Genomic DNA, 9,864 nt, shown 5'->3' with positions numbered 1-9,864 from the left:
CACTGCACTCTGGTGCGGACAATATAGTGAGACTCCATATCAAAAAAAAAAAAAAAAAAAATTGTGCATAAAGAATAATTGGAAGCAAAAAAAGTGGCTGTTTTTCCTACAGATGTTTCAAAAAATATATACATATACTTTGTTTATAATCAGGAAAAGTACTTACATTAAATTACTTACTATTTATAATAGCTTATCCAAATGAGCTGCTGAATCAGCAAGCCAAAATGTCCTTTCATGTGCTTTTTCTAGCATTGGTGTATACTTTAGTTCCTCACCAGACTAATCTCTAAAGATCACTATATGCGTTACTATAAATTGAACTGATGAGATTAGTTTGGATAGTGAGTAATCAATAGTGAAGTACTTGTGCTGAGAAACTTGGGTAGAGTTTGTGATAAGACCCCACTTTGGGGGCAGCAGGAAAGCACTCAGAGACAGACTTGCTTTCCCATTGTTAACCTGACAGTTTGTCTACAGCAAGCTCTTGATACTTAAAAGTACTTAAGAAAGTTGGTAGTTGTTGGCATAGAGCAGTGGACTGGGAGTCAGGTAATTAGGGTTTGGTTTCCTTGTTTGCTATGAGCAGTAGTGCCGTGGAGTCAGACTACTGGGTCGTCATGCTGCCTGTTATCTGGAATTCTGGGAAGGGTGCTTTTAGAGGAAGATGATTTGCATGTCTGAAGAGCCAGGTCTACAGTGATGCTGGAGGCACTGTCCATATTGTCTTTTATTCCTCATAAAATAATTATATGTTAAACATCTACTTTGTGTTTCTGGCCAAAGATATTCACAACTAGCTATCTCCTACTTATTTTGGACATTTGTGTTCTAATTTTTGATTTTATAAGAGGGACACTGTCAAAACATTCTCAGTTGATACTATTGTTAATAATAAGGTATTATTTTCATATAGTATAAAAATATGTTTATAAATCTAACCCCTTAGGGTCAAAACCTATTTGGAAAAAGAAATCACAGTGATGACAATAAATCTGAAAAGTTATTGTGACATTGAAATAGCAATTTGTTTACCAAAAAGTGTGATATACAAGCAGCAGGGATCATATCACTGATACTCACATTTTACATCATAAATGTTTAAAAAATGATATTCTCAAATATTTTTATTGTTGAATATCAAACATAGCAAGAATCTTAATTAAATTTAAATGACATAGGACATATTTAAATGATCATGAATTATGATAGGGCAAATGCTTCTAATTCATGCTACCGGTGTCAGTATTCCTCAGTCTCTTAAAATAAGTTATTTCATGTGATTAATAGATGAGAAAAAAATATTACATTTTCTTTTTATGCATTAAGAGTTTGGGGCAAAGCCGGGTGCAGTGACTCATGCCTATAATCCCAGCACTTTGGGAGGTCAAGTCAGGAGGATCATTTAAGGCCAGGAGTTTGAAACCAGCCTAGGCAATATGACAAAACCTCGTCTCTGCAAAAATACAAGAAGTAGCCAGGCGTTGTGTGCCTGTGGTCCCAGCTATTCGGGGGTTTGAGGCAGGAGGATCCCTTGATCCCAGGAGGTTGAGGCTGCAATGAGCTGTGATTGCACCACTGTCCTACAGCCTGGGCAATAGAGCAAGACCCTGTCTCAAAAAACTTAAAAAGTGATTATCATATCCCACTATTGTTTAAGACTTTCACATTTCTCTTTACTATTCCTAAATGTACTTATCAATAAATTGGACAAATCTGAGTTGCCGCACTGAAGTATCTCAGTGCCCTGGTGAAGCAGAGGTTCTCATTCTCAAAGTATTATATTTTTGATTGCATATATCTGTTCATTGGCTATAAATTCAATCACTCCTAGTTTATCAGAGTAGGAGCAAATAAATGATATGAGTTAATGTTGAGTTTGAAGTCATGGCTAACCTTATGTCATACATGGAATGTGTTTGGTTGATGAACCTTCTTAGACCTAATTATCAGCTTCAACTACACTAACCCAGTAACCATAGCTATTCAGAACACAGTGAACAACCAGGCATTAAGATTTTTTGGGCCTGGCGTGGTGGCTCACACCTGTAATCCCAACACTGGGAGGCCGAGGTGGGTAGATTACCTGAGGTCAGGAGTTCGAGACCAGCCTGACCAACATAGTGAAACCCCATCTTTACTAAAAATACAAAATTAGCTGGGCATGGTGGTGCATACCTGTAATCCCAGATACTAGGGAGGCTGAGGCAGGAGAGTTGCTTGAACCCGGGAGGAGGAGATTGCAGTAAGCTGAGATCATCATGCCACTACAGTCTAGCCTGGGCAAAAAAGCAAAACTCCCTCTCAAAAAAAAAAAAAGATTTTTTTTTTTTTTTAAAGTAGGCTTTTGTGTAGCCAAAATTATCACCAAAACCATGCACTTAAGAGTGTTTCGCTCATAAAGAATATCTTTGGGCTCTCATGCAGATGCAAAGTTTTGTTTATGGTTGCCTAGTTTATTGCAAATGAAAAGGCAGATATAGCCAAGGAAGTCAAGAAGCTACAGACCACTGAGGAAAAACAGTGAAATTAGAACCTAAAAATCAGAACTATAATTAAGTTCTATTTAATACTAAACAATTGTCTTTACACATCACAATAGCCTCTGTGGTATCTCTGTAATATATATAGCACAGCACAGTTTTTATTTTTGAAACAGTAACTGAGAAAATCTAAAGGTATGTGTGCTATTTCCTCCCTGCTAAGAAGGAAGGAAAGGATATAAATATATTTTAGAAAGATTGTCACTCAGGAACATTATGATAAAAAGAAAGTAAAAATGAACAGCTGTGATGTTTGTCAGTATGAGATAGACTTATATGTTCTGACTTGGAAAGATGAATCTTGAGGTATTATGTGGAAAAGCAAATTATGTATACTGTGTATAAAACAGTCGTTGGCTGGCAGTGGCTCACACCTATAATCCCAACACTTTAAAAAGCCAAGGTGGAGGATTGCTTGAGGCCAGGAGTTCAAGACTGGCCTGGGCAATGTGGCGAGCCCCACCTCTACAAAAAATTAGCCAAGTAAGGTGGCACACGCCCATAGTCTCAGCTACTCCTGTGGCTGAGGCAAGAGGATTGTTTGAGCCTAGGTGACAGAGGAAGACCCTGTCTCTTAACAGCAACAACAACAAAAAACCACAATCCCATTTTTGTTAAAAAAGATGATTAGTGAATACATAGAAGAAATCTGGACTGAGTGCAGTGGCTCATGCCTATCCCAGCACTAAAGGAGGCTGGGGCAAAAGGATCGTGTGAGGCCTGGAGTTCAAGACCAGCCTGGGCAACAGAGCAAAACCCTATCTTATTTAAAAAAAAAAAAAAAGGAAGAAGAAATCATCTGGATGACTCTTCTACAAACTGTTAATAGTGGTTAAGTCTGGATGATGGGATTATATATGACTGTATTTTTTTCTAAATTATGTATTTCTGTAATGCTTTTAATTTACAAAATAAGCAGGTATGTCTTTCCTAATCAGAAGAAACAAAAATAACAAAATAACCAGCTTAAGAAGGCAGAGAAGTGTTTAATATATTTTAGAAAAATTTGGTCCTTGTTTAATGGGTAAGTGGATTTTAAACTTATATGGAATGTCTCCTACCTTGACAGTTTGGATAAATTATTTATCACTGTACCTGGACATCAGGCAGTCTTCATAACAGATACTCCAGTTGGATGTCAATAACTCTTTTTTCTGAATCCTGGTCAGTTTCCCCCAATCATTGAAATGAAATGAATTTATATACATATTGGGATTTGTGGCAAGCTTTTTGTTTCTTTGCCCTTATCCCTTAATTCTTTGAAAGTGTTATTTGCTTGTGGTGTATTACAAGTGGGAGATTCAATAATTTTCTCTTACAAGCAAATTTATTTTTAAGATTTAGATTTTAAACCTACTGGCTGATATTTGAAAGCATAACCATGCTCCTCAGTCCCAGTGTATTGTTTGTAATTGGTCCAATTTATCTGATTCAGGTGCATTGTGGCCAGGTATGAAACCTGAAAGTGGTTTAATTCAGACTCCATCTCCAAGTCAACACAGTGTTCTTACCTGCACTACAGGGTTAACCACAAGCCAGCCAAGCCCAGCACATTATTCTTATCCCATTCAAGGTAAATAGGCATGGTTGTGTGTGTGTTTTTAAATTATTATTATTGTTTCTTGCTTTTAACCTACCTGTATCTCCAAACAAACAAATTGGATAATATAGGAGTTCTGTCTTCTAAAATAGAAAGGGGGTGGTACTTGGATTTGTGCATGCTTTTTGTGTTAGGCAAACCACAGCTTAGGAGTGTGCTTTATAAGTAGTTTAGCCTTTGAATGTGAGCTGCTTAATAGAATTGAAGCCTTCCCTTTTGCATGTTGGTGTCCAGAAAACCCCTTGATTTTGTTCTAGTCTATTTTCATTGACATTTTGTCCTATAAATGAGCAGAAGACTCCGTGGGTTGGAATTTTGCTGACCTGTATGAATTGTCGTAGTGGTATGTGAGGTGTGTGCTGCTTTTCTGCTGTGTCTTTGTCACACTTATACCCCGTTTACTACTTGATGAGAGCATTTCTTTTGCTCAAGAAGTTCATTCTTATTTCTCTTTCAGGATAAAAAGCATAGTATTAAAGCTTAAGCTCTAAACATCTTTACCTTCCAAGTTCTTCCTGTAACAGAGTTAGAATTATGACAGGACTATTAGGAAAGAAGACAAAAAACTCAAAAGGCACTGTGGAATTAATTGTCTATTCTTCCAAATCCAGTGCAGGCAATTTGTCATTGCTCCAGACTGGGACTAGTATCCTTGTACCTGGCTTCTCATCTGCCTCTTTTCTCATGATATTTCCTAGCTTTTAAATTTTATTTCTTATAAAATGGATAGTAGAGGGATTAGTATAGGACCTCAAAAACCTATGTGAGGTACTCTTAATGTATAAGCTTTGGTGATAAAAAAAGTTTTAATGTAGATTAATTAGATTTTGATTTTCAGTTTTAACTGTTTTCAGAAATGTTTGAAAACTACTTCTCCTTGGTCCAGTGGAAACAGAACTGGTCTCTATGTTCTGAGACCTTCCTCTGAGCTACCTTTACCTCCTGTTGTTTACCAAGTCTCCTCTTTTCTTCACTTGTTTCCTCCTCTTTTTTTTTTTTTTTTCTCCCCTCATCCTCTCCCCCTTCTTTCTTTCTAAGATGGGAACAAACCAGGAGGGAAAAACTGGAGAGAATGACTTTGCCTGTCTTCTCCACCACTCCCTTTCATTTTTATAGAGTATTTCTCTATGGTTTTTTGTTTTGTTTTGTGACAGAGTCTCACTCAGTTGCCCAGCTGGAATGCAGTGGAGTGATCATGGCTCACTGCAGCCTTCACCTCCCGGGCTAAAGTGATCCTCTCACCTCAGCCTCTCCAGTAGCTGGGACTGCAGGTGCGCACCACCACACCCAGCTATTTTTTTCTCCTTTTTTTTTTTTTAGAGGTGGGATCTCACTATGTTGCTCAGGCTGGTCTTGAACTCCTGGGCTCAAGCAATCCTCCTACCCCAGCTTCCCAAAGTGTTGAGATTATAGATATGAGCCACCACACTTGGCCTCGTATTTCTCTATGTTGATAGGCCTTTTGGGTTCAACCACAGGTAAGTCTAGTTGCCAAGTCTCTTCTAAACAGGTGTATCTCTGATAACTTACACCTAGGTTGTCAAAGAAGACCAAGGGTTCTCTTAATGCTCTACCAAAATGTAAAACCACCATTCCTCTGTAGTTATGTCTAAAATTTGAGGAACGTGGTAGCTATGCTTATTTCTCCCTCGTAAAACAAGAGGAATCACCTCTTTGGGGTCTGTTAGGACCCACTGCTTTAAAACAGTCATGAGGCCAGGCACGATGGCTCATGCCTGTAACCCCAGCACTTTGGGAGGCTGAGGCGGGCGGATCACCTGAGGTCAGGAGTTGGAGACCAGCCTGACCAACATGGAGACACCCCATCTGTACTAAAAATACAAAATTAGCCGGGTGTGGTGGCGCATGCCTGTAATCCTAGCTACTCAGGAGGCCCAGGTAGGAGAATCACTTGAACCCATGAGGCGGAGGTTGCAGTGAGCCAAGATCGCACCATTGTACTCCAGCCTGAGCAACAAGAGTGAGACTCTGTCTCGAAAAAATAAATAGAAGTTTTTAAAATTGAGAGTCGTGAAAATATCCCTTAAACTTCACTAACCACTGTTCTTATTTGTTATCTATTAGAACATTTTTTCCTTTGGATTGGCTAACCTGATTTCCTTCATTTTGCTATTAATGACAATTGCAGGTATTTATGAAGTGCTTACTATACTCTTGACGTTTTTCTAAGCCGTGGATAGATGTTGCTCATGTAATCCTCACAACACCACAAACCTCATTTTACAGAGGGGGAACCTGAGGCACAGAAAAGCTAAGTAGCTTATCCATAGTCCCAAAATTAGCAAGTAACTAAGAAGGCAGGACATTAGCTGGGCATTCTGACCCCAGAGCATGAGTACAATATTTATCCTTTTCAGTATTGAGGTAATGGTATCAATATCAATTCTCCCATAATTGAGAACCTATACTAACAAATATCTAAATTCACTTATCCTCCGTTTTTCTGGTTAATCTATTGGCCCATTTTCTGGTTAATTAGCACAGAGTAGAAATTAAGGCAGAAGTTAACCATTAAGTTATCAATTTTTACCATTTATTCTGATGAAAAAATTGTTAGAAAAACAGTTGGCTGAAATGAAACGTGTATTATTGGTATTAAATTACTTAAGTTCACCACTATCAGTATTACTCTCCTTGCTCCTACTTTTCCCTTCCCTTTTAGCATGGATAATGAATGTTAGCTATCCAGGGCTGTTTCTTTCCCCTTGCATAACTACCCAATTTTTTTAAGTTTACACCCCAAGCATTCTTCAATTGACAACAGCCCATCCTCCCTGGGGGAGTTAGGAAAATTATCTCAAAAACCTAATCTGCTTCTGGCTTAATTAACTCTAATCAGAACCTTTTCTTTAGTTTGTACTTCAGTGGTGCCATAATGAGAAGAGACTGCCTTTGTTTGCTCATAAAAATGTTTTGAATGAGTAGATCTGACTTCTGTAGTATCATCCTTTTCCTAGAGTATCTGTTGACTATGTGGCCTTATCTTTGGTCATTTTCTTCAGCTGAGATGTTTTAATTGGTTAAATAATATTCAAGTGGCAAAATTAATTTCAGAAATTTCAAAATTAATTTTAATTATATATATATATTTTGAGATTGAGTCTTGCTCTTTTGCCCAGGCTGGAGTGCAGTGGCGTGATCTCGGCTCACTACAACCTCTGCCTCCTGGGTTCAAGGAATTCTTGTGCCTCAGCCTTCCGAGTAGCTGGGATTATAGGCACCCACCACCACGCCCAGCTAATTTTTGTATTTTTAGTAGAGACAGGGTTTCATCGTGTTGACCAGTTTGGTCTTGAACTCCTGACCTCAAGTATCTGCCTGCTTCAGCCTCCCAAAGTGCTGGGATTACAGGCATGAGCCACTGCGCCCTGCGTAATTCAATCTTTTTTTTTTTTGAGACGGAGTCTCGCTCTCACCCAGGCTGGAGTGCAGTGGCGCCATCTCAGCTCACTGCAAGCTCTGCCTCCTGGGTTCACGCCATTCTCCTGCCTCAGCCTCCTGAGTAGCTGGGACCACAGGCGCCCACCACTACGCCTGGCGAATTTTTTGTAATTTTAGTAGAGATGGGGTTTCACCGTGTTAGCCAGGATGGTCTCGATCTCCTGACTTCGTGATCTGCCCACCTCGGCCTCCCAAAGTGCTGGGATTACAGGTGTGAGCCACTGCGCGTGGCCCTAATTCAATCTTTTAATGAATGTCTTTGTACTCTAGTATCATTGGTAACACACAATAATCTATCTTTGACCAGGAGATTTTTTAAAAAAATTTTTATTAATAGGTTTTATTTATTTATTTATTTATTCATTTATTTTTGAGACAGAGTCTTGCTCTGTCACCCAGGCTGGAGTGCAGTGGAGCGATCTCAGCTTACTGCAACCTCCACCTCCCAAGTTTAAGCACATCTTCTGCCTCAGCCTCCTGAGTAGCTGGGATTATAGGCACATGCCACCATGCCCGACTAATTTTTGTATATTTAGTAGAGACAGGGTTTCACCATGTTGGCCAGGCTGGTCTCAAATTCCTGACCTCAAGTGATCTGCCTGCCTCGGCTTCCCAAACTGCTGGGATTACAGGTTTGAGCCACCGCGGCTGGCCTAGACTTTATTTTGTATTAATAATTTTAGGTTTACAGAAAAATTGAGCAGATAGTACAGAGAGTTCCCATATATCCCTCCTCCTGCACAGTTTCCCATTATTAACATCTTATGTTAGTATATTAAACTTGTTATAATTAATGAACCAGTATTAGTGTATTATTATTAACTAAGTCCGTTGTTTATTTGGATTTCCTGTGTTTTTATATGATGTCCTTGTTCTGTTCCAGGATCCCATCCAGGATATTACATTACATTTAGTTATCATGTCTCCTTAGGCTCTTCTAGACTTTGTAGTTTCTCAGACTTTTCCTTGCTTTTAATGACCTTGACAGTTTTGAGAAGTCCAGGTATATTTTAAGATGACCCACTCTTAGAATTTGTCTGATTTTTTTCTCATGATTATGATGGGGTTATGGATTTTAAGGAGGAAGGTCCCAAAGGTAAGGTGCCATACTATCATCATCATTTATGACTCTTGACATTGACCTTGATTATCTGGTTGAAGTAGTGTTTGTCAGTTTTCTCCATAAAGTTATTCTTTCCTCGCTTTCTGTACTGTATTCTTTAGATAGAAGTCACTATGTGCAGCCCACAGTTAAGGAATCATGCTGCCCCTTCTTTAGGGTAGAATATCTACATAATGTATTTGGAATTCTTGTGCCCAGATTTGTCTCTTCTCCCCAATTTGTTAATTTTTTCAGTCATTTGTTTATGGACTCATAGATATTTAATTTATACTTTGGGTTATAATCCAATACTACTTTATTTATTTTGTTCCAGTTTGGCCGCTGGGAGCTCTTTCAGTTGGCTCCTATGCCTTTTGACATACTCCCATTTTTAGTTTTTGGTTGGTTTTGGTTTTTTTTTTTCCCCCAGCACTTCCTTACTTCCTGGCACTACAAGATGCTCCAGGCTCATCTTGTATATTACCTATTCAAGCCCTATTATCAACCATTTTTTTTTAAGGAGTCCTGGTTCCTTTTATTGGAAAGAATGGTATTCAAAACCAAGATCTGGGCTTCCAGCCTGGGCAACATGGCAAAACCCCATCTCTACAAAAAATATAAAAATTAGCCAAGTGTGGTGGTACATGCCTGTAGTCCCAGCTACTTGGGAGGCTGAGGTGGGAGGATTGCCTGAGCCTTAGGAGGTCGAGGCCGCAGTGAGCTGTGATTGCGCCACTGAATTCCAGCCTGGGTAACAGAGTGAGACCCTGTCTCAAAAAAAAGATCTGAGCTTGAGGGATGCTAATTGCTACTGGGGTGTCAGTGACATTTATTTTAGGCTTTCTCAGCTGACAGAGCAAAGAAATATATGTGGATATACTAACCTACGTAAATACACATATCTATAACTATTTCTGTATGTTGTAATCTGTATCTGTGTTAAGTTAAACATGAGTTCTTACTGATTTCTTGAGCTCTGATTCATTATTACATAGATAATTCTATACCCGATCCCTTGTTGATCTGTAAATCTCCACTCCAGCAATAAGAATCTTTTAGGGGCCGGGCGCGGTGGCTCAAGCCTGTAATCCCAGCACTTTGGGAGGCCGAGACGGGCGGATCATGAGGTCAGGAGATCGAGACCATCCTGGCTAACA

The 9,864-nt window shown here is 39.1% G+C and overlaps 1 protein-coding gene across 5 annotated transcripts in view; it reads left to right on the top strand.

Moving 5' to 3' along the window:
- Positions 1 to 9,864, top strand: part of EYA3 (EYA transcriptional coactivator and phosphatase 3) — a 130,010-nt gene that overhangs the window by 58,855 nt on the left and 61,291 nt on the right. For 3 of the 5 annotated variants that reach the window (XM_011981716.1, XM_011981720.1, XM_011981717.1), the window contains one exon: positions 3,979 to 4,116. The exons of the other annotated variants lie outside the window; for them this stretch is intronic. In XM_011981716.1, the coding sequence (XP_011837106.1) occupies positions 3,979 to 4,116 (138 nt within the window). The remainder of the gene's footprint in view (positions 1 to 3,978; positions 4,117 to 9,864) is intronic. 5 annotated transcript variants of the gene reach the window in all.

Source organism: Mandrillus leucophaeus, unplaced genomic scaffold, assembly GCF_000951045.1.
Source record: "Mandrillus leucophaeus isolate KB7577 unplaced genomic scaffold, Mleu.le_1.0 Scaffold23, whole genome shotgun sequence".
Classification (NCBI taxonomy): domain Eukaryota; kingdom Metazoa; phylum Chordata; class Mammalia; order Primates; family Cercopithecidae; genus Mandrillus; species Mandrillus leucophaeus.
Note: the sequence above shows the minus strand (reverse complement) of the source record. Positions and strands in the feature narration are given on the sequence as shown.